General features: G+C 51.6%; 1 protein-coding gene across 2 annotated transcripts; it reads left to right on the top strand.

The window, feature by feature from the left end:
* The first annotated feature begins 8,668 nt into the window (after nucleotides 1-8,668).
* Nucleotides 8,669-12,490, top strand: LOC120641258 (eukaryotic translation initiation factor 4B1-like). 2 transcript variants are annotated; one of them, XM_039917303.1, is made up of 3 exons: nucleotides 8,669-9,880; nucleotides 11,264-11,652; nucleotides 12,165-12,479. In XM_039917303.1, exons 1-3 carry the CDS (start codon nucleotides 8,739-8,741, stop codon nucleotides 12,170-12,172), a joined length of 1,539 nt encoding a protein of 512 aa, XP_039773237.1. In that variant the 5' UTR covers nucleotides 8,669-8,738; the 3' UTR covers nucleotides 12,173-12,479. The 2 variants fall into 2 exon arrangements, with proteins under 2 accessions (XP_039773237.1, XP_039773236.1); XM_039917302.1 differs by having other exon boundaries at nucleotides 8,724-9,880; nucleotides 12,170-12,490.
* Nucleotides 12,491-24,841: the final 12,351 nt, after the last annotated feature.

Here is a 24,841-nt window from a genome sequence, read left to right on the forward strand (position 1 = left end):
CCAGCAGCTTCCCTGCTGAGACGCCGAAGATGCACTTCTCTGGGTTCAGCTTCGTGCGGGTGGCGCGAAGACGGTCGAAGACGAGGGACAGGTCCTCCACTAGTGTTGATCCTACCTTAGTCTTGACCACAACGTCATCGACATAAACCTCAACAATATCTCTAATTAGATTACAGAAGGTTTTGTTCATAGCTCGCACAAACGTGGGTAAGGCATTCCTTAGACCATACGGCATGACAATGTAGCAATAAAGCCCATCTACTGTTACAAAGGCAGTATGCTTCCTATCCTCTCTAGACATCTGAATCTGGTGGAAACCAGAGTATGCATCTAGGAAAGACAAAAGATCACACCCGGAGGTGGAGTCCACGATCTGATCGATACGCGGAAGAGGGTAGGGGTCTCTTGGACATGCCTTGTTGAGGCTGGTGTAGTCGATGCACATCCGGAGCTTCCCGTTGGCTTTTGGGACGACGACCGGATTGGCCAACCACTCGGGATGGTGGACCTCCTCGATGAAGCCAGCGTGTAGGAGCTTGTGGACTTCTTCGCGGATGAAGTTCTGCCGCTCCACAGACTGCTTCCGAGGTTTTTGGCGCACCGGCGTGGCGTCGGGGTAGATCCTCAGATTGTGCTCGATCACTTCCCTGGGGATCCCGGGCATCTGCGACGGTTCCCAGGCGAACACGTCGACATTTGCCCGGAGGAAAGCGATGAGCGCGTCTTCCTATTTCTCCTCCAGGTTCCCCGCGATGCGGGTGGTCCTGGTGGTGTCTGCCCCAATCTGTACCGACTTCACGGGAACTTGGTCCGGATCAGATGGTTGGACCTTGGGAGCCTTTGCAGGCGCCCTGGGTTGCGAGGTGGACGGATCCTCCTCGGAGCGTGCAGCCTCTGCCGCCAGAGTGTGCAGTCTCTCAACTGCAGCAACGGCAGCGGTGCGGTCGCCCTGCACGGTGAGGACTCCGGCAGGGGAAGGCATCTTCAAGACCAAATACCCATAGTGGGCAATGGCCATGAAGCGGTAGAGTGCCGGTCGGCCAATGATAGCGTTGAACGGGAGGTTCACCTCCGCAACATCGAACATGACGCTTTCTGTGCGGAAGTTCTCCTCGGTCCCGAACGTGACCGGCAATGTGATGCTCCCCAGGGGGAACACCGGATGTGGGCCCACCCCGGAGAATGGGCGAGAGGGAGTCAGCTTGGACTCTGGGATCTGCAGCTGCTTAAATGCTGCATAACTGATGACGTTGAGGCCAGCCCCACCGTCAATCAGCACGTGGTAGAGCCTCACGTTGGATATGACAGGAGCCGTGACTAAAGGTAGCACACCAGCTCCAGCCATATTCTCCGGGCAGTCGGATGGCCCGAAAGAGATGGTGGTGTTCATCCACCTCTGGTGCGGCGCCGCCCTCGGGACCCCCGGCTTCGCCGAAAGGACCTCCCGGCGAAGGGTCTTCACGTCCCGCCGGGAGACAAGCTCCCAGCTCCCGCCATACATCACGTACAGCTTCTTGCGGCGGTCGCCGTTGTCGGAATCGGAGTCGTCGTTGTGATAGACGCCCTTCAGCTCTCGAGCGGGGGATTGGTACCCCAGCTCCTTCTCCCCGGCTGCGGCCCTGCTGTCAGAGGCCTTCTCCTTGCCGGCCCGCTGGCGAGGAGGGGGTGAGTCATCCTTAGAGGACTGCTCCCGCCGCCCACTGACCCGTTTCGCGAGCTTTTGGATCTCGCGGCAGTCAGCAGCGCTGTGGCGAGCGGTGGGATGCACTGGGCATGAACCTCCGCTCCCACCTTGCGGGCGAGGGCGTTTGCCGTGTGTATTCTGGCCCCCAGCCGCTGCCGCCGCAGCCGGCGCCGCTGGTGGCGCTGCTGCTGCAACGACTGGTCCGCCAGAATGCGGCTCCCCACGACCCCGGTTCTTCTTCTTCTTCTTGCCACCGCCCTGAGCGGTAGCGCTGGAGCCACCAGCCTTGGTGTCTCCGTCTTGGGGGGCTGAGTGCCATGCACGGCCCTCGGCGGCCCTGGCACACTTGTCTGCCAGGGAGAAAAGCGTAGTGACGCTTTCCACCTCGTGCGTCGCCAGCTTCTCGAGCATCTTCTCATCACGCACCCCCTGACGGAAAGCAGTAATAATAGATGCATCTGAGATACGAGGAATGGTACCCCGTACCTTAGTGAAGCGCGAGATGAAAGCCCGAAGCGTTTCCCCGGGTTTTTGCCTCACGGCGTGAAGGTGTGCCTCCACACCATGCTGCTGGTAGGCGCTGGCGAAGTTCGCTGTGAACCTTGCACAGAGCTCTTCCCAGGACTGGATCGTCCCAGGTGTGAGGTTCATGAGCCAGGTCCGGGCTGGCCCGGACAAGGCTACATGAAAGTAGCTTGCCATGACGGCGCCGTTGCCACCAGCTGCTGTGATGGCAGTAACGTACACCTGCAGGAATTCCGACGGGTTAGTAGTACCGTCGTACTTTTCCGGCAAGTGGGGGCGGAACTTGGGTGGCCACGCCACGGCGCGGAGGTGCTCCGCAAGCGCAGCACAGCCCACCCCGGCCACCGGTGCCCCTGGCTGAATCCGGGCGTTCACCGGAGGCCTGGGTGCCGCCGCGTCCAGATCGACATTGAGGTTGCGTCCCTCAATGTTGAGACGGCGCTCTCGCGCCCTCTCGACAGCGATGCGGGCATCCTCCCCCGCGCGCCGGCGGTTGAGCTCCGCCCGCAAGTCTTCTGTTCGTGCACCCCTCACGGTGGGGGAGCGCACAGATGCCGACGCACCGCCCTGACGCTGGTGGTAAGGTACCACCGCGTTGCCAGGCGGAGGTCGTTGCCCAGTCTTTGCAGAACTGGGGGAGGCCTGAGCCAGGTGGAGGAGACGGTCGACGTCGTCTCGCCACTGCCTCAGGGCGTCTGGCGAGGCTGCCTCAGCCGGAGGGTTGCGAAGCAACTCCCTAGCCGCGGCTAGAGCTCCGCCGCTCGCAGTCTGTGAGGGGGCCCTTGATGGGCGCCCTGACTCTTGCCGGCGGGCGGCTCGCGCCGCCGTCAACGGTGGCTGCTCCACAGGCACGGTTGCCCCTGGAGCAGTAACGCGAGGGGCGTGTGGCGTGGAGGACGCCACCCCCTCCGTCATCTCCACGTCGTCCACACGAACCATGGGGACAAAGCGGATGATGAAAATGCGACGAGCTAGCTCCCCTACCTGGCGCGCCAAATGTCGTGGTGCTGCAAACCACGGCCGGGTGGCGGAAGGCACCCGCCCTAGCCCAGAGGGTGTGTACTCAGGGGGTAGCTAGTCTTAGATCGATCTCCCTTCAGAACACAAGAAACACAGCAGGATTTAGAGTGGTTCGGGCCGCCGGAGCGTAATACCCTACATCCACTGTGTGTTGTATTGCCTTCCCACAAGCGTGAGGAGGTGCGAGAGCTTGAGTCTGTATGGATCTTCCTGTGCACAGCGAGCGCCTCCCTTTTATATCTCAAGGGGGCGCGTACACAGTCGTTGGATCCCCGACAGGTGGGTCCAACGATGTAGTATAACCTAACGCACTGTTCATGCATTATGGCGTCGCAGGCAAAGGAGATCTTTCTCTTGGATTCCCTCGCCTGCTCCCGGAGCCCTTCGTCCATCATGTCCTAGCGTCGTCTTGTCAGGTCAGGCCCGTCGCAGCTAGTGACACCGCCCGTCACATTGCTTAAGCGGGCGGTGTAGCTTGCGGCGTAGGCGGCATGATGGAAAAGTGCCGTGCTGTCGTATCCGTTTAATGCTACAGGCGGGCTCTGCGCGGGCGCGGCTCAGGCGGCTGCACTGTGCTCCTTGGTAATACGCGGCGCGCAGCGGGGCCTGACAAAAGGCTGTCTTGTGTACCACGGCGGCAGAGCACGCCTTGTCTATCGCATTAAATGCGGTAGGTGGGCGAGTCTTCCTCCGGAAGGCTCGCGCACGATCCCACGCCTCCGGGACACGTGGCGGCTTCGGACCCCTACACGGTGAGGGGAGTCCGGACGGGCGTAGGAGGTCCCGGACCCCTCTGGGGGTCCGAGGCTTCGGCGGTCAGCTTGGAGCTTCCCTTCCATGGAGACACGTGGCGCCACCGGACCCATCCTCAGGCGGGGAACGGTCCGGGGCCGTTGGCCTGGTGAGGGAAAAGCCTGGCCTGTGGGGCCTGGCTACTCCGTCTCTCCCGCGCAGCTACGGATAACTACGCGGGTCCTGCTTTGCTGCAGTAAGAGTGGGTATCCCTGTTGCAGGGTACCGACAGTCTCATTTGTAGGCACGTGAGCAGACACGGAGATCGATTTAATTGAGTCTCCCAAGGTCAAGTCCCAATTAGCTTCGCTTAAGCCTTGTTCCCCTTTAGTCGGCCAGCCAATCCCATCCACGATTGGCCGGGGATAGATCGTAGGACAGGAGGGACTGGGAGAGCAGGTAGAGCGGTGATGGTGGCGGCAGCAGCAGGAAGCAGAGATTTGGAGTTCATCCGCGCGCCGCGACAAGCGGCAGTACCGCCGGGTGGTGCTCCTCAACGCCGCTGGCAGTATAGCGACTGGAAGGGGGAGGCCATCACATCAACAATTATTCCGGCGGAGGAGCTGGAATCGAAGGAATCGATGGAGTGTGGATCCACAGCAGCCAATAGAAATAGGGACCATAGATCCTCTTCTCAACGGCGGCCACGCATGGCGGAGAGTCGGAGACGGCGTAGGAGACGACGACGGCGGGGCTGGCGGCGTCGCTGGCCTCCTGCCCCGTGAGCACGAAGATGCCTATGCCCATGATGGCGCCGATGCCGAACCAGATGAGCTCCCACCATGTGAGCGTGCGCTTCATCTCGGCGCCGCTCCGGCCGCGCACCTCGTTCACCTCTCAAGTTCAGCGACCGCCCCGTCGCGTGGTCCCGTGGCCGCGGCCGCGGCCTCGTCTCCAGCAGCGCGCGCCCGTACGCCGGCCAGCTCTGGAGGTGGAAGACAAATCATACGAGTGGGGCCCACCTGGCAGTGAGAGAAGCTGCGGGACCCAGCTGTCGGACATGGAGAAGAGAGGAGGAGATCAGGGGCAGCGAGGCAGCGAGGACATTTCACATGAGCTTGCTGACTCAGTGCCACCGTGTCAGATCGTCGTGGCGTGCCACATTAGCCAAAGTGGTAAAAATATAGGAGCTGCAGCTACAGGAGTGCTAAATATATAACAGTCATTTTAAGAGTGCTAAATAAGCTAGTGCCATCCGATATAATGGTAAATATGTAAAAAAAAAAGTCGAGGAACTCGAGCTGGAGGCGCTGATAGGGTTGGGGGGGCATGTGGATGAGCCTTCCAAGGGTATTTTGGTCCACAATATTCAATTTCTCTTGTTTCACTAGGAATCCTAGCGGAATAGGCTAATGTGTGTGACGGCAAGGTCATAGAAGAGATGTAAAATGAAGAAATAGTCAAGAATGGGAGGCTGAACTTTTCAGAGCCATAGAAGGAAGTGTCATTTTTTTCTAAGGCTATACAAGAATTTTTCTCCTACTGCATCCTGGTTCTCCATCTCCCGCCATGAAGAAGCTCCTGCACGACACTTCCAGCAGACTTCCGATTCGACGAAAAGACTTCAAATTTCTAGTCCTTCATTAGCGCAATGCATTGTTGGATCATTGAACGCTCTGAGCAATCCCCATTAATATCGGAAACAGACGCTAGACACATCTCCAGCGGTCTCCGACCACTAAACAGCAATCCCATAAAAAGGATCCAAGAACACCAGCTCCCAACCAGGAGCAAGTGGACTACTAACCTCACAAAGAAGCTAAGGCTGCCCGCAGTGGGCTCTGTAAAACGCGTGCTACCCCGTTTGTAGTACGCTTTTGCGTTTTTCCCTGCTGCGGGGCGCGCTAAGCGGCTCTGGAAAGTGGAGTTTGAACTCCCACGCGGCACATCCAGCGCGGTACGGATGACTCTGGAAACTGACACGCGCGGGGCCCCTCGTCCTTCCCGCAGTCGTCCCCAACCGCCGCCGCCACAGGAGGGCTGCCGGAGCTCGCCCCTGCTCGCGGCCGCCACCGCACGCCGTTGGTCCGCTGCGGTGGAAGGAGGCCAGAGGGAGGGAGGCCGGGCGGTCAAGGAAGGATGAGGAGCTGCCGGAGCGGAGGGAGATGCGGCGGCGGCGAGCTCGAGGCGCAGGGGCAGGGCCATGGCGCGCGGCTGAGCTCGCGCGGCGGAGGGAACAGGGCCACGCCGAGCTCGTGGAGGCCCACCATGGCGAGCTCCATGGGCGAACGGCGGAGGGTGCGGCGGAGCAGGGCCGCGAGTAAGGGAGCCGCCGGCGACCACCACCACCCGCCGCGCGTGCTGCCCACGGCGCGCGTGCTCCCCCGCCGCGGCCGTCCCGCCGCGGAGCAGGGGCCGCACGCCGCGGAGTAGTGGCTCGCACCGGCCACCCTGTCGTGGCGCGTGCCCGCCGCCCCGTGCTCGGTTCGCGCCGCCGGGGGCGGGGCCACGCCGGGCCACGCGTAGGCCGCTTGCCGCGGGCCTCCACCTCCGCCGCCCCTGCTCGAGCTCGCCGCCGCCACGATGGGTCGGTGGGAGGCACAGGAGGAGGGAGGGCCGGCGCCGGCGCCGGCGACGCGGCGGCCAGCGGGGGGCCGCGCGGAGCTCTGTCCGCAGCGCCGCAGGGGGCCGCGGCCGAGCTCCGCCCGCCCCGCGCCAGGGAGCCGCCGCCGGTGATGAGGGGGGAGAGAGGCCGCGCCGCCCATGGCCGCCCGGAGGAGGAGGCGCCTCTCGGAGAGGGATGAGCCGCCGCGGCCCGCTCGTCCCCTAGCGCCGCCGTGAGGGAGGAGCATGGGAGGGCCATGCCGAGCTCTACCGCCGGCCGGAGATCCCGTTGCCGCGTCGAATCGAGGGAGCTGGAGCTCTAGGCCGCCGGAGAGGCCCCCCTGCTAGGCGCCCTGGAGCCGAGCCTACTGCGCGCGCCCCGCCTCGCTGCCTTGCCGCCGCTGCGTGCACCCTGCCCCGCCGCCCCGCCCCGGTGCGGCGGCAAGCCCGAGCGCGGAAGAGGAGATGCAGAGGGCGGCGGGGAGGAGGAGAGAAAGAGAATGGGAGGAGGGGATGAAAAAATCTGATACGTGGGACCCACGGTTGGTAGTTGGTATAGAGTAGAGATATAGAGAATGAATGGGTGCAGCGAAACTGGATATAGAGAAGAGAAATTTGATGAACAAGCAAGAATATTCTTTTTAGAGAGGGAATTTAGAGTACGACGAGTGCGGATAGCCTAAATACTACAACCACCATAGCCGCCTTGGAGGGACAAAAGCTCCAGTGAATTCATCACCAGTATTCCAACAAAACTTCTACCAAACATCAGCAGTTTTGTCATGGGCTCCGAGATTGGCATCACCATTGGTAGAGAAATTTGCAGATTTGGGACTTCAAACATCGCGCTTCGCATATTTACCATTACAAACATCGACTTTGCAAATTTGGGACTCCAAACATGTGCTTCTTGCATCTACTGCCATTGAGTGTATTTATCCTCTTTTTTAAGTTTTTTTTTTAAAATTTCCGAAGGGTGAAATAACCCTTGTACCATCATCTCCTCATTCGTCTCACTGGACGCATCGTCCCAGCTCGCTCGACCTTTGTACCACCGCCCCGCCCTTCCCGCCGGTCGAGCACAGCCATGGCGCCGCCGAGCGCGGGCAGGCCGGGCGCAGCCATGACGACGCCGGTCCCCAGCCCGCCCTTGCCGCCGGGCGCCGGCCATGGCGCCGCCGCTCCCCATCAGCCATGGCGCCGCCGGGCACGGGCAGGCTGGGCGCGGCCAGGGCCCCGCCGGGCGTGGGCATGCCGGACGCAGCAGCGGCACCGCCACCCCTCGGCCATGGCAAGTGTGGTTAGGGCGGGGAGGAGGCCTGCGTTGGGCAACGACCGGCGCAGGAATGCTGAAGGCAGCGGCCGGCGAACTGGCAAAGGTAAGCGATGCGTCCAACGGGAGAACAAGGATACAAGGGTCATTTCACCCTTTGGAATACATGAAAAAAAATTAGAAAAGAGGAGAAATACACTCAATGTTAGTAGATGCAAGAAGCACATGTTTGGAGTCTCAAATTTGCGAAGTCGATGGTAAATATGCGAAGCGCGATATTTGGAGTCTCAAATCTGCAATTTTCTCCCATTGGCAGCATGAGCATATTCATCGACACAATGAAAAACACAAAAAGTTCAAACATCGATGCAGAAGAAACTCCAAGAAAAATATCACCAGGGACGAACTTTCCGTAGAAGATGTTGTCCTCAACATCCACCACGCGGCCATCGATTACCTTCAAATTCCATCCATCCTCAACATCCACCACGCTAGAGAAGCTTGGGACATCCAACCTTAATCTACACAAAACGAAGCTAATAGGAGAGGGTGCATACAACGGCCATCGATCCCCCGTCCCCCGTCCATCTCCGGGGCCGAAGCGGCCACCGGAGGCGACGGAATCGACGCCGGATTCTGAATCGCCCTCTAACGCCCTTTTTACTCGTAGCAGGAAAGAAAGGTCAAGAAGAGCCGGGTATTTGGCCCAGCCCAGGCATGGCCGTAGTCGTGTCGTGCACGATTAAGTCGGTCCTGGCCAGGCACGGTGGGCCGGCCCGCGCAGGCCCCCTCATATAAAAGTGGCGACCCGCGACCCGCGTCCCGCAAAACCCTATCTCGGTCTTCCGCCTCTCCGCCTCCGCCTTCGCATCTTCTCTCGCAACGGCGGCAGCAGCAGCCATGGCCAAGGTCTGGGGCGGCGTCGGCGCGTGGGCGCTGGACGCCGAGCGCGCCGAGGAGGAGGAGGAGCACGGGCGCGCCGCGGGCCTGCCGGCGCCCGAGCCCGCCGGCGGCGCCGCCAGCTTCCCCAGCCTCGCGGAGGCGGCCGCCGCCAAGCCCAAGAAGAAGAACAAGCGCACCACCCTGTCGCTCTCCGAGTTCACCACCTACGGCGCGCTCGCGGCCGCGCCCGCGGAGCCCAGGGGCCTCACCCCGGACGAGATGATGATGCTGCCCAAGGCGCCCCGGGAGCGCTCCGCCGAGGAGCTCGAAAACTCCCGCGGCTTCCGCTCCTACGGCGGCGGCCTCGGGGGAGGCGAGCGCCGCGGGTTCGACGACGAGGGCCGCCGCGGGTCGGGCAGGAGCTCGGATCTCGACATACCCTCCCGCGCCGACGAGGTCGACGACTGGGGGGCCACTAAGAAGTTCACCCCGTCTGCCACCGACTCTGGCCGCCGCGACAGGTTCGGCGGGCCGTCCCCGATGGGCCGCGCGGATGACATTGACGACTGGTCGCGCGACAAGAAGCCGCTCCCGTCGCGCTACCCCAGCCTCGGTTCCGGTGGTGGCGGGGGCGGATTCCGCAGCTCGTCGGGATTCCGCGACTCGCTGGGCTTCCGCGACTCATCAGCTTCCTCTGATTCCGACCGTTGGGTCCGTGGAGCCACCCTTACGCCACACAACGGCGAGGGAGCGGGGGAGAGGCGGCGTATCATTCTCGATCCTCCGAAACGTGATCCTGCAGCCACTTCTACGCCACCTGCCGAGGTGGCACGCAACCGGCCAAGCCCATTTGGTGCTGCAAGGCCCCGGGAGGATGTGCTGACAGAGAAGGGAGTGGATTGGAGGAAATTGGAGAGTGGGATTGAGCAGAAGACCAGCCATCCTACCAGCTCGAACTCCAGCAAGGAAAATGGTGCTGATTCCTCCCGCCCTGGGAGCCCTGGATCGCAGGTTTCAGCAGTTGGGAGTGAGGGAGCGCCCGGGGCACGGCCAAAGGTTAACCCGTTCGGTGATGCCAAGCCAAGGGAAGTTGTTTTGCAGGAGAAAGGGAAGGATTGGAGGAAGATTGACCTTGAGCTGGAGCATCGTGCTGTAAATAGGTATGATGTCTGTGGAATTGTCGCTCAATTATGCATTACATTTCTAATGCTTGAATCAATGCATTGCTGAGTACTAACATAAGTTATAAAGCTGCAACCTCACTTGAAACCTCAATTTTGTAATGAGTCACTTGCGTACAGCATATGTTATTTCCTGTGGTATTTGGCAAGGCCATTTGGGAAGGACACTTTGCTAAAACTGGCATTTACCTTTGTTGTATTGGAAGCACTTGCCCATGATGCATCTTTCACCTATGGTATTTGACAAGTCCGCTTTGCTAAAACTGACCGTTACTTAGTATGTTCCAAGCACAACTAAGTCCTCCATTTGTTATAGAACTCTGGTGCTTATGACATACAGACACAATCTCCTCGAAACTTCTGCCCCACACTTGACGTGCCTACGCAGCCTACACTTGTCTTCATGCCTTTGTATAATTTTGTTGACATTAAATAGGAACAAATCTTTTTTTTTTTGCTTTTTAGACGATGGAATAAACATAAGCTCTATGTTGCCTCTACATCCATGATGTATGTGGCTGTACAGCTCTACTTCTGCGGTTGTAATTTCACGCGTTGCCTGTTTGCGCAATTGAACTTCTGCAGTTATAAGTCTGGGCTTTTCTTTCTCCATCAGGCCCTGTTTAGATTGACCAAATATTGACCTTTTGCTTTTATGAGTTGGAGCTTTTGTTCCATTATGCCCTGTTTATATTGCCCAAACGGCCAAACCCCTGCCCATTCCATGTGGATACTCGAGATTTGAGGCATCTAAGCGAACACTAAAGTGTTTGTGTTGGCTGCTGATATTTTGTTACTTTTGAGCAGACCTTTATTCTGTAATTTCTATAAGAATCCATTTTCGTCCCTGTTATTGTGTTTTGAAAAGAACACAAACTTCTGCATTTTCTGCTTTGATATTGTATTGTATAATGTATTATTGAGATACCAAATGATGGTGAGCTGTGTCTTCTTGAACTCTGATAACATACTTTTGGTTTCCTATGGGTTTTTCTTCTCTTTGGTTGTGAAGTTTTGATGTCTAAACTGCTGAGAATAGAACCACATCAACACACCTAGCTTTGGGGTAATTAAATGATGCAAGGGTAAACATGTTCTCTTTTATTCCACCTTTCCTGTATGGTTAACTGTTTCTCAACATGACTAGTAAAATTCCAACTTTCTTCTGGAAAATAAAAATTTTAATCATCCAGTTCAGTTGCAGCTTCAATCCACCCTGAATTCATGTGAAGAATTAACTACATTGGTTCTTCATCACATGGAACGCATACTTGTGCTGATTCTTTTCTCTGAAAATATTTCCATTTAGTTTTGTTGGGCTGTATTCCTCTTATTTGAATATTTGTGCATCTTACTTTTCAGGCCAGAGTCAGATGAAGAAAGAAACTTGAAAGAAGAAATCAACCTTATGATGGTGGATCTCAGAGGAATTGAGGAAAAGATAAGTGATGGTTCTGACCAAGCCTCGGTAGATGCAAAAAAATTGTCTGAGAAGATATCTCAGTTGGAAAGTAAACTTGAGCAGCTTACAAGGGAGTTGGATGACAAGATTCGATTTGGGCAAAGACCATGTTCTGGTGCAGCTAGGGTTACAACACTTCCACCAACCAGTTTAGCAGAGGAGCCAGAAGCTACAGTTGTGGACAGACCGCTCGTGGTGGTATGGAACCACACTCAAGCCTGGAAGAAAGATGGAGATTTCAAGGAAGCAGAGAAAGGGGCTCTTTTGGTGGAAGCTGAAGTTCAGATAGGTCTGTGCATTGTGCTTCCTAAACTTGATTTTGCGTGCTTTCATGAACCATGATATTTTTGTTCAGATTTGTTTTTTTAAAGAAAGTAGCATGGGTAAGTTTGAATACTTGTGCTTTGGTGGTTCAGCATGTTATAGTTTTGCGTGCCTGTCGTCTATTTTTTTTTGAAAAACTCCTGTCGTCTTATTTTACTTCCCATTCTTTTAACCATGATAGGTTATCCTTCTGATTCTGTTACATGATTAATGTACAAAGGTGAACTTTAAAGTGTGCTAGGTATGCAATTAGTCTGTTAACCATGATAGGCATAATAATCCTTCTGATTCTGCGGCCTGGAGTCCAGTTTGAGTGTACTAGTTCCTGTATGACTACCTCTCTTTACTGTATACTGTAGGTCTCCACATATTATGGCCGTGCTATTTAGATGCAATTTACTCGTCTCTGTTCTCAGGCATTTAAATTATGCATGCTACCATTGGTTCTCATTCAGCTCTTAATCATTTTTCTTCTAGGCCAGTGATGAGGCAGAGATGGTAAATTGGGAGTCCAGGCTTCTGGTAATTGTTTGGGAAACTTGTGGTTCCGAGTCCCTTTTTTGTTTTGAATAGGATGCGCAAAATAAGTAATTTTGTGTTCCTTCATTTTTGGTTGGTCCAGAAGATTGAAGAGAATGGAGATAAGTCCACATTAAGTTATAGATTGTCACCTCTATATGCTGTAGGATATTTCCCATTTCCCTTTTTTCAATCTTCCGTGTGTCATAACAATACCTGTCAATACTAACTGTTATTCGTGCCTACTGAATTCGATCAGCTTTTTTGTCTCGAGTTGTTTATTTGATTGATCCTGGTGGAATGGAAACCTTGAATTGGATCTTTTGTACAAAAAAAAACGTGTTGGATATCTTTTTATGCCTTCATTTTCTTTCCAGCATCTGTGTATATTCCGGCCTGAGCTGTGATCCTACATCTCAGCCTTGTGATGTCATGACGTGCTCTGCACATGCTCGATCTTGTATTAGTAGGCTATCATCGCTTCAGTGACAAGGCAGAGATGGTTTGGAACATCTTATGGAGCTTTGCATCAGTTCGGTGGTACGGGACATCATGCATGTGTCCCAAATTCTTTACCGGCATTGCTGTTTTAAGGACTTTTTCAGAGTTCTGTGGTTGAAGATGAAGAGTCTGCTTCAAAAGGGAAAAATGTTACTTGAACGCAAATTCAAAGAGCCAAGACAAATGCAACCTTACTAATGAGGCAGAGTAATTTCTCGGACGTTCTGTCTGTCCAGATACGGGGACCCTGTGTGCGTGAAGAGAGCCCAGCTCCGCAAGTGCGGATTGCTGAATTCAGACGAGCTTGTTGCAGTCCGTACACATGTGCAGGTAATCAGAGGAAGAAGACAGGTTCAGTATAAAGCGGCAAGTCGTGCTGCTTCATCTTGACGGCACTGTGCTCCTGTTCCACTTGAAAGTTGAAACACCGCTGAATCCTTGTGGTGCCGTGCGTACTTGACGGCAACTGCTCCTTGTCTTTTGGCTTCATTTTTTTTTGCTGCGTTTTGATTCTGTTCTGATCGCTGATGGTCTTCTGCTGATAGGAGTATGGACAGGAGAGCTGCGATGGTCAGGCATATGCTGCCTGCTGTGTCGTGCTCATCTCCCACTTGATGAGGGATTTTAAAGTTGACTGAATGTTCTTCCTCCTCCACATGTCTGGATCCTGAATGCGAGCGATGGAACAACTACCTGCTTCATGCATGGCCTCATATCGCTCCCAAAAGATAAGAGACAGAACGAGAAAGATAAAGATAAAATGTACGTAGTCTATAGATTCAATACATCCTCTTAACATTCTCTTAACATCCTCTCTCTCTCTTAATATTCTCAAAAAAAAAACATCCTCTTAACAGTGTAGTAGCCCAATAGTCTGAGCTTGAGTTCGCGGCGGTGTCCTGTGGAACGAGACGGAGCCAGTGATGAGAGGACGTGATGTCGTTGCCACGCCGTGCCACAGGGATGACGGCGGCCACACCGCCACGCTCCACGGTTTCCATCCGTTCCGTGGGAGACAGCGCTAGCGAGGGAGGCGAGGCTGTTCAGTTGCGCGAGGGAGGCGAGGCTGTTCAGTTGCCGCAGGAAGGCACCGCCACGGCTACCGGCAGTGGTTGGCTCAGAGCGCGCGGACGCCCAGCCGGGTGCCGCGGGCACGGCGACGCGGCGGACGCGCGGCGCCGCTGCACCGGCGTGCGCGGAAGGGCTGCAACCAGCAAGCCAAGGGGCATGGCCGCGCCGCGCGCGGCGCGCCTACCCCGCGGACGGACCCGGCTCCGCAGCTCGCGCCACCATCTCCATCGGCGGTGTCCGTGTGCATGCAGAGGTGCCGGCGAGGCCATCGTCGGCAATCGGCATGCATGCTGCGGACGGCGCGTCGCGCGGCGATGCCAGCCGGAGCCGCTTGAGCCTCACAGTTGGAGGAATCCTGGTGAGCGGACGGCTGTGGACGGTGCCTCGTTTCCTTCCCGACCGGGTGGGTGAACGGTATTTCATTTACCGTCCATCCCGAAGGGCACGGCAGCCGTCAGATTAGGAAGGAGCGGCAGGATTCGATCCGGCCGAGGCGAGGGGGAACGTCACGTGGGCCGCGTGGGCCGGAACCCGGTTGAATCAGCTCGGCCCTGAAAATAATGAACGGGCCATTGCGGAACAGCATAATCAAAAGACCGACTCAGACCCGGAGGTTTTGGAACTGGCCTGAAGGTCTCGTCGCGCTCTGCCTGGTCTGTGGCTCCGCTCGGGCTGACCAAGGGATCGGCTTTGCCCGGTTACCCGGCCTTGGCGGAGTGCAGCCTGGCTCGTGACTTTTCTGATCTAAGGTTAGGAAGATAGCGGCAGCGGCAGCGGCGGCGAGCAAGAAGTCAGCAGCGGCTGAGGGAGACCTTGATGATCTTCTGAGGAAGCTGCAACTCACTGAGCGTGAGGGGCAGCTGATTCTGGAGGGGAAGGAAAAGGTCCCTCCACCACAACCAATGTATGTCTCGCTGAGGGACATCAAGAAGAAATAGAAGAGGGGTATCGAAGAGGAGAAAACTCAGGCTTTGGCGGACTCCAGCTCGGAGCGCCGCTCAGTGCAATGAGTTGCTTAAGTTGGAACTGTCGCGGCTTGGGCAACGCTGCGACAGTGAAGGAGCTTAGCGATTTGGCGAAGCAGGTTGCCCCGACTGTGCTTTGTGTGCTAGAAATTCAGGTTCATAAAGCTCGTGTCGAGTCGTTGAAAAGTACTCTAGACTATGATAATTCCTTTGCTGTTAGTAGTTCAAGTCGCAATGGCGGCCTAGGTATCTTTTGAAATAACAATACTAGAGTGGAACTTTTACCATACTCGCAGTACCATATTGATGTGATTGTTACCGAGTATGGGAGGGAACTGTGGAGGTTAACGTGTGTTTATGGTGAGGCTCAGGTGGCTGAGCGACACAAGACCTGGGACATGCTAAAGTTCATCAAGGCCTCATTGCATCTACCTTGGGTGTGTATGGGGGACTTCAATGAAGTTCTGATTAGGGAAGAGCATAAAGGGGTGCAGGAGCGAAGCCTTGCACAGATTGCAGGATTTTGGGAGATGGTTGATGTCTGTGGACTGTATGACCTCGGTTATGAGGGTAGAGACTGGACTTTTGAAAAGAAAGTTTCAGGTGGCTCATTTTGCCGTGTGCGACTTGATCGTGCGCTGGCCACCTCCGACTGGTGTTCGCGGTTTCCGTTGGCACAACTCACTCATCTCACTGCAGCGGCATCGGATCATGATCCAATTCTGCTTCGCTGGGTTCCTGCGGGCCGGGGGAAGAGAAGAAATAAAAAGAAGCTGTTCAGGTACGAGATGATATGGGAGTCCCATGATGATTTTGTTAACATGTTAGCACAGACCTAGCAGGGAGCAGGGACAACGCATACACCCCAGGAGTTGCACAACAAATTGGCAAATGTTGCTGGCTGCCTGAGTGAGTGGGGAGTACATACTTTCGGCCATGTCCGAAAGGAGCTAAAGATGCTGAATGACGAGCTGAAACGCCTCAGATCGGATGCTGATCGCATAGGGGGCCCTTCTCATGCGGAGATCAAGGTGGTAGAGAGAATTATGGAACTGAACCATCAAGAGGAGATCATGTGGAAGCAACGTTCCAGAATTATGTGGCTAACGGAAGGAGATAGGAACACTCGTTTCTTTCACCTGCGAGCAAGCCAATGTCGCAGAAGGAATCGCAGCTCCAAACTTAAAAAGCCTGATGGCACGGTTACGGTGAATGAGGAGGAGATGGGAGCCATGGCGACAGATTTTTTTCGGACGCTGTACACAACGGAGGGCACGACAGACATGTAGGAATATGGGGTAGCAAAAACAAAAAATTTCTACCACATAAACCAGGATTACTGTAGTTATAGATCATGGGATTACCACTAGACGCGCAGTTGCGGAACTTCTGTAGTGCGTCGGTGTAGTGCAGATGGAAGCCGGCAGTGCAGTTGCGTAAACCTCCTCACGTGCGGCTCGTTCTTGTGCAGCAGATGCGGCACCTCCAAGGTATCCACACGTACGGGAAGAAGCGTCACGATCCGGACTGCTAGGTCCGCGAAGGCGACCTCGGGCTTGGCGCACAGGAGGGGGGCACTATTCACCCGCGGCTACTGTAGCACGGTACCGTAGCGCCGAAGTACTGTTCAAGGTACTGTAGCGGCAGCCGGGGTTAGGGTTTTTAGGCGCCCCTCCTCTGTTTATATAGCCCCTTAGGTGGGCTGCCTTGGCCCCACCTTGGGTACCCCCTTTTGGGCCTAAATGGCCCATTAGTGCACCTAAACCCAGTCTAATTCGGATCTTATCCTTATCAGGCTTCTTTCCCTTAAGTGTGTGACCCTATGGGCTCACATGCGAATAGACATGGCCCGAGAACTCTTACTCGGCCCAATAATGCGAATAGACATGGCCCGAGTACTCTTACTCGGCCCAATAGTAGACAGTGGCCTCTAGCAAGACATGTCAATTCCTATGCGTACGTAAAGATCATATCAGACGAGCCGCCACAATATCATATACATGTTGTTTCCTTTGCCTCACGATATTTGGTCTAGCTTGAAGCCTACCACTCTTTCTCGATACAGTGATTCGGAATTCTTGGTTAACTCTTAACCCTAGCATGGCCATGTATTTCCTGATCTGAATCACTCGAGGGGCCTAGAGATATCTCTCTCTTGTAGAGAGGGGCAAATCCCGTCTTGACCGACCATGTCTCACAGCATGCTTCTTGACATACCCGAAAGCCGCCTTTATAACTACCCAGTTACGGTGCAGTGTTTGATGGCTCCTAAGTAAGTCGGTTCACATCTTGAGTACATACGACGATCTCAGGTCTTAGGACACAGCGTACATATTGTGTAATGAGAAGTCATCATCTCGTGTTGGGTCAGTTCAATCTCATGTCTCACATGAGGCCACATTATTAGTTTGACATCCCTATGTCCATGACTTGTGAAACATAGTCAATCAACCAATACATGTGCTAGTCTAATATTCATGTGTGTCCTCACATAAACTCTGACTAGGAACACTTTAGAATATCCATACAAATAAAGAGTTTCACAAATACTTCACATAAACATTAATCAATACAAGTTGTCATCCATGGATATTCAAGGAACACTTTATTAATCATGAATACAAGAAAATATGATTGCCTCTAGGTCATATTTCCAACAGTCTCCCACTTGCACTAAAGTCAATCCAGAATGTATCTAATACCCATTGCTCTTGTGTGACTCTCATGCTTGGGCTGTGGAAGGGGTTTTGTCAACGGATCTGAAATGTTCAGGTCCGTGTGTATTTTGCATATCTTGATCTCACCCCGATCGATGAACTCTCGAATGAGATGAAATCACCGCATAACATGTTTACTCTTCTGGTGATTCCTTGGCTCCTTGGCTTGCGCAATGGCTCCACTGTTGTCACAGTAGAGATCCAGCGGGCTAGAGGCATTAGGGAACACACCAAGCTCAATATGGAACTTCCTTATCCAAACACCTTCCTTCGCAGCTTCCACCGTCTCCTGCTTGGAACTCTTCCAGCTAACAGCACCACCATTTTTTGTGAACACATAACCTGATTGGGACTTTGAATCATCTTTGTCAGTTTCGAAGCTCGTCGGTATAACCCGTTACAACGAGCTCTTCCTCACCTCCATAGACCAAAAACACATTCTTAGTTCTTCTTAACTACTTAAGAATGTTCTTCACAGCTGTCTAGTGACTCTCACCCGGATCAGACTGGTATCTGCTTGTAATGCTTAGAGCATAAAAAATATCTGGACGAGTACTTATCATTGCATACATAATAGATCCAATTGCCGAAGCATATGGAACTTTGCTCATGCGATCCCACTCATCAGTTGTCGTTGGACACTGACTCTTGCTAAGATGTATGCCATGTGACATAGGCAAGAACCCTTTCTTCGCCTCTTCCATGTTGAACCATTTCAGCACTTTGTCAATATAAGTATCCTGACTTAATCCTATAAGCCTCCTTGATCTATCTCTATAGATCTTGATGCCCAGTATGTATGCTGCTTCTCCTAAATCCTTCATCGAAAAACTATTTTTCAATGAAGTCTTTACGGACTCAAGCATAGGAATATTATTTCCAATCAGCAGTATGTCATCTACATACAAGATTAGAAATGCAACATAGCTCCCACTTTCATTCTTATAAACACAAGCTTCTTCTTCATTTTAATGAAGCCAAACCCTTTGACTACTTCATCAAAACGAATATTCCAACTCCGAGATGCTTGCTTTAATCCATAAATGGTTTTTTAAAGCTTGCATATCTTTACAGCATTGGTCGGATCGACAAAACCCTCGGGCTGCATCATATACACGTCCTCGGTCAGATTTCCATTAAGGAAAGCTGTTTTGACATCCATCTGCCATATTTCATAATCGAAATATACAGCAATAGCTAGAATAATCCGAACAGATTTAAGCATCGCCACGGGCGAGAAAGTCTCGTCGTAGTCAACTCCTTGAACTTGTCGAAAACCTTTTGCGACAAGTCAAGCTTTATAGATGTGAACATTTTCATCTATATCTTTCTTCTTGTTATAGATCCATTTGCACTCGATGGTTCTCACACCATTAGGCGGGTCTATCAAGTTCCAAACTTGATTTTCCTTCATGGATTCTATTTCGGATTTCATGGCATCTTGCCATTTCTCAGAGTCAGGGTCTGCCATCACCTCTGCATATGTTGCAGGCTCATCATTGTCTAACAATAATAATTCTCGCGCTGCGCGGAGCCTTGCTGACCTTCGTGGTTGCGGAGGTGCTTTTGTTGCTATAGGCATCTCAACTTGTTCTGCTACATTAGCGTCACTTGTAGAGTCTTGTCCTATTGGCTCATCTCGAACTTCTTCGAGTTGCACCGTTCTTCCACTTTTCTCTCCTTTGAGAAACTCTTTCTCTAGGAAAACGGATCCTCAGATTGATTGTAGAAGTAATACCCTAAGGTCTCCTTTGGGTATCCCATGAATATACACTTATCCGATTTGGGTGCAATCTTGTCAGACTGGAGTCGTTTGACATATGCTTCACAACCCCAAATCTTTATAAAAGACAAACTGGGAGTCTTGCCAGTCCATATCTCATATGGTGTCTTATCTAAGGATTTTGATGACACCCTATTTAATGTGATAGCTGCTGTTTCTAGAGCGTAACCCCAAAACAATAACGGTAGGTCCGACTGGCTCATCATTGATCGAACCATGTCCAACAGAGTTCGATTACGTCGCTCAGACACACCATTTCTCTGAGGTGTTCCAGGCGGCGTAAGCTGTGGAATAATTCCGCAACTCTTTAGATGATTGCTAAACTCGTGGCTTAGATATTCACCTCCATGATCAGATCGTAAAGCTTTAATTTTCTTGCCACACTGATTTTCAACTTCACTCTGAAATTCTTTGAACTTTTCAAAAGTTTCAGACTTATGCTTCATCAAGTAAACATAGCTATATCTACTCAAGTCATCAGTGAAAGTTATGAAGTATTGGAATCCATCTCTAGCAATCGAGCTCATTGGTCCACATACATCAGTATGTATGAGTTCCAGTAAGTCCGATGCTCTCTCTGGAAAACCTGTGAATGGCGTCTTGGTCATCTTACCTAGCAAACAAGTTTCGCATGTCTCGTATGACTCAAAATCAAACGAAGTTAGAATTCCATCCGAATGGAGCTTCTTCATGCGTTTCTCGCTTAAATGACCGAGACGACAATGCCACATGTAGGTAGGATTCAAATCAGAAAGCCGAGGCCTTTTAGCATTAATATTACAGATAGGTGAATCATCAAGATTTAAAACAAATAACCCATTCACAATGGACGCAAAAGCCACAAACATATTATTCTTAGAGATAGCACAACCATTGTTTTCACTCGCAAAAGAATAACCATCCTTCATCAAACATGAAGGAGACAGAATGTTTCGACTCAAACTATGAATAAAATAATAATTACTAAGCTCCAAGACAAATCCTGATGGTAGGTGAAGTTGCATCGTCCCGACGGCCACAGCAGCAACTCTTGCATTATTGCCGACGCGGAAGTTAACTTCTCCTCTTTCAACGCTTCTACTCTTTGTCATTCCCTGCATCGAATTGCATATATGAGCAACCGATCCGGTATCAAATACCCAAGAATTAACATAAGAGTCAGCGAGAAATATTTCTGTAATATGAACAACAAGCGTATCCGAGGTGGAAGAATGATTCTTCTGTGTGGTTAGGTACAGCTTGCAGTTCCTCTTCCAGTGTCCTAGCTGGTGACAATGAAAGCACTCCTTGTCTGCAGCTGGTCCAGGTTTAGCCTTGGGTGTAGGGTTTGGCTTGGGGTTCGCAACCTTAGCCTTGCCCTTCTTCTTCTTCTTCCAAGAAGAACCTTTCTTCTTGAAAGTAGCCTTATTCTGGACAGCCATCACATGGTCACCACTTGTGCTTTTCTTGATGTCACTCTCTGCCGTCTTGAGCATGCCGCACAGCTCATTCAAGCCCTTCTCAGCCCCGTGCATGTGGTAGTTCGAGATGAAGTTCCCATAGCTTGGCGGTAAAGAGGCGAGAATAAAATCAGTGGCCAACTCTTGGCCAAGTGGGAAGCCCAGCTTCTCCAACCTCTGTGTGTAACCAACCATCTTGATTACATGCGGACCCACTGCAGTGCCTTCTGCCAGCTTGCTCTCGACAAAGGCCTTGGACACATTGAACCTTTCAGTCCTGGCCTGAGTTTGAAACATGTCCTAAAGCGCCACGATCATATCGTGTGCCTCATGGTTTGTCTCGAACTGTATCTGTATGTCAGGTTCCATGCAAGCGAGCATAAGGCAGCTTACTTCAAGGTTGTTGTCACAAGCCTTTCTGTAAGCAGTCTTTTCCTCAGTAGGTGCATCATCAGCAGGCTCTTCTTGTAATGGGGTATCTAGAACATCTTCCTTTTTCTCTGCCCTGAGAACAATTCTCAGGTTGCGGATCCAATTCGCATAGTTAGTCCCATTCAGTTTGTCCTTCTCAAGGACCGAACGCAATGAAAAGGATTGGGTGTTATTGCAGACCATGATCTACAACAAAATAATAATGCAAAATACTAAGACAAACGTATTCATGATGGAGTGAACGATATTAAGCAATTAACAGAATTTACTCCCACTAAAATCAATATCCATCTATTGATTCTTAGTGATTCAAGACCCACAACTATCAAGTCGACTAGTGAGCTTTAGCATCACCACTAGAAGACTAGATAGATCGGTAAGCAACTCTTTGCTAATCATGTCACATATGACTCATGTTGTTGGGTGACATCTCCATGTCTCGTTTCCAACCTTTATGCCCCTAGGTCCTTAACCGTTTAGATGACCTTATCAAGCTAACCAACCCTTTATGCGTGCATGTATCTGATACAGCCTGTCTAGTCAAGGAAAACCAGTGGCGCCCTAATTTCATAGACCCACCACCAATCATACAAGACATGTGACAGTGCAAGGTTTAGTTGGTAGGGCATGATAGCTCGAAGTTTGTGAGGGATCGTTCTACTTCTAATATGATGCACGTAATAGTAAAACATCAAGAACGGCAAGCACATAATTGTGAATCAGTATGGCCCTTGTTCTTCTGGTGATCTCCATCTCCATAGAACTTGTTCGCCATGTAGATCATCATCTTCATGGAACTTGTTTACCATGTTGATCTCCATCTCCATGTACATGTGCACCATCTTTCATATGATGAAAACTCCAAGAACTAGAACTTGCTATTACACATAATAGCTAGTAAATAAAATTACATTCATGACTTGGATCATCACAGGTTGGCACGCAGGCCATTACATCAAATGCAACAATTCATATGGCTCCGGCCGAATTGTCATAATCACGACACGCAGGTCATGAAACAATTACACACATGCATCACATATACATAGAGGCCATACCGATCACAAAACCTGCAAAACAGAGTTATGCGATTCCGACGTCCGAACTTAAAACGCCGAATTTCGCAAATCTAAATTTCGTAAAAACAGCAATGATGTTCTGAACCAAGTCTAACTTTTTCTGTCGATACAAATCGATATAAAATTCGCCTAAATCCGAGTTCGTATGCAAAAGTTATGACTGTTTTACTGTAAAACACGCTTTTGCAATAAAACGGAATTCGCAGTAGATCCAATCTACTGCCCTATGCATCTCATGCATCTGGCTTATGCCCTAAGTTTCGATTCGACCAATCACATTGATCTCCAACCGCAGCTACCGGGTTTATGTGCATCACTTAACTCCGATGGCGGAAAACCGACTGGTAGGAGTATGTCGTTGCACAACCTTCGCAGCTAGTTTACGAAACTAGGTCATAGATCGATCTGAAACTACACATATCTCCATATGCACATATCCGAATATATAACGAGACAGCACTGGCTCTTGATACCGCTGTAGGAATATGGGGTAGCAAAAACAAAAATTTTCTACCACATAAAACAGGATTACTGCAGTTATAGATCACAGGATTACCACTAGACGCGTGGTTGTGGAACTTCTGTAGCGCGTCGGTGTAGTGCAGATGGAAGCCGGCAGTGCAATTGCGTGAACCTCCTCACGTGCGGCTCATTCTTGTGCAGCAGATGCGGCACCTCCAAGGTATCCACACGTACGGGAAGAAGCGTCACGATCCGGACTGCTAGGTCCGCGAAGGCTTGGCGCACAGGAGGGGCGGCCAGGGTTAGGGTTTTTAGGCGCCTCTTCCTCTGTTTATATAGCCCCTTAGGTGGGCTGCCTTGGGCCCCACCTTGGGTGCCCCTTTTGGGCATAAATGGCCCATTAGTGCACCAAAGCCCAGTCTAATTCGGATCTCATCCTTATCAGGCTTCTTTCCCTTAAGTGTGTGACCCTATGGCTCACATGCGAATAGACATGGCCCGAGTACTCTTACTCGGCCCAATAGTAGATAGTGGCCTCTAGCAAGACATGTCAATTCCTATGCGCACGTAAAGATCATATCAGACGAGCCGCCACAATATCATATACATATTGTTCCCTTTGCCTCACGATATTTGGTCTAGCTTGAAGCCGACCACTCTTTCTCGATCCAGTGATTCGGAATCCTTGGTTAACTCTTAACCCTAGCATGGCCATGCATTTCCTGATCCGAATCACTAGAGGGGCCCAGAGATATCTCTCTCTTATAGAGAGGGGCAAATCCCGTCTTGAGCGACCATGTCTCACAGCATGCTTCTTGACAGACCCGAAAGCCGCCTTTATAACTACCCAGTTACGGTGCAGTGTTTGATGGCTCCTAAGTAAGTCGGTTCACATCTTGAGTACATACGACGATCTCAGGTCTTAGGACACAGCGTACATATTGTGTAATGAGAAGTCATCATCTCGTGTTGGGTCAGTTCAATCTCATGTCTCACATGAGGCCACATTATTAGTTTGACATCCCCATGTCCATGACTTGTGAAACATAGTCAATCAACCAATACATGTGCTAGTCTAATATTCATGTGTGTCCTCACATAAACTCTGACTAGGAACACTTTAGAATATCCATACAAATAAAGAGTTTCACAAATACTTCACATAAGCATTAATCAATACAAGTTGTCATCCATGGATATTCAAGGAACACTTTATTAATCATGAATACAAGAAAATATGATTGCCTCTAGGTCATATTTCCAACAAGACATGGACCAAGTCTTGAATACTATACCGACTAAAGTGACAGCGGTAATGAATGAAGGTCTGATGGCACCTTTTGAGAAAGATGAGATCAAAAGGGCTTTATTTCAAATGTTCCCGACGAAGGCACCATGACCGGATGGGTTGCCAGCGCATTTTTTCCAGTGTCACTAGGAGCTTTGTGGTGATGAGGTCACTTCCGTGGTACTCCGGGTCCTGAGAGGGGAGGATGACCCAACTGTGATCAATAACATATGTATTGTGCTAATACCAAAGGTTGAAAACCCGGAGAAGTTGGGCCAGTTCAGACCTATCAGTCTGTGTAACGTCATCTCCAAAATTGCCTCGAAGGTGATGGCGAACAGACTAAAGATTGTTCTACCTGAGATCATCTCAGAGGAGCAATCAGCTTTCGTCCCAGGGCGCTTGATTACAGACAATATTATTACAGCTTATGAGTACATGCACTTCATGAAAAAGAAGAGATCTAGGGGCAACAGATTTTGTGCACTAAAGCTGGATATGGGGAAGGCCTATGACAGAGTAGAATGGGACTATCTGAAGGCTGTGATGATACATATTGGCTTCCACAGGTTATGGGTGGAGATGGTTATGAGATTGGTAACAACAATTTCCTTCTCAGTGCTTTTTAATGGAGACCGTTTGGACACCTTTGTTCCTTCAAGGAGAATTCATCAGGGGGGACCTAATCTCACCCTATTTGTTTTTGCTAGTAGCAGAGGGCCTTTCGTTCCTGTTAAAATCAAGAACTCAGTCATCGAGCTTAAGTGGAATTAAAGTGGCGGCATCGGCTCCGATGGCCAGTCACCTTCTTTTTGCAGATGACAACCTGCTGTTTTTTTAAGGCAAATAGGGAGAGTGTAGAGGTGGTCAAGGAAGCTCTGAACACTTATTGCCAAGC

The sequence above is a fragment of the Panicum virgatum genome, chromosome 7K (genome assembly GCF_016808335.1).
Source record: "Panicum virgatum strain AP13 chromosome 7K, P.virgatum_v5, whole genome shotgun sequence".
Lineage (NCBI taxonomy): Eukaryota > Viridiplantae > Streptophyta > Magnoliopsida > Poales > Poaceae > Panicum > Panicum virgatum.

Coding starts and splice junctions, on each gene's coding strand:
- LOC120641258 (XM_039917302.1), top strand. CDS start 8,739: ATGGCCAAGGTCTGGGGCGGCGTCGGCGCGTGGGCGCTGGACGCCGAG. Junction 9,881..11,263: donor GAGCATCGTGCTGTAAATAG/GTATGATGTCTG, acceptor CTTACTTTTCAG/GCCAGAGTCAGATGAAGAAA. Junction 11,653..12,169: donor GGAAGCTGAAGTTCAGATAG/GTCTGTGCATTG, acceptor CTTCTAGGCCAG/TGATGAGGCAGAGATGGTAA.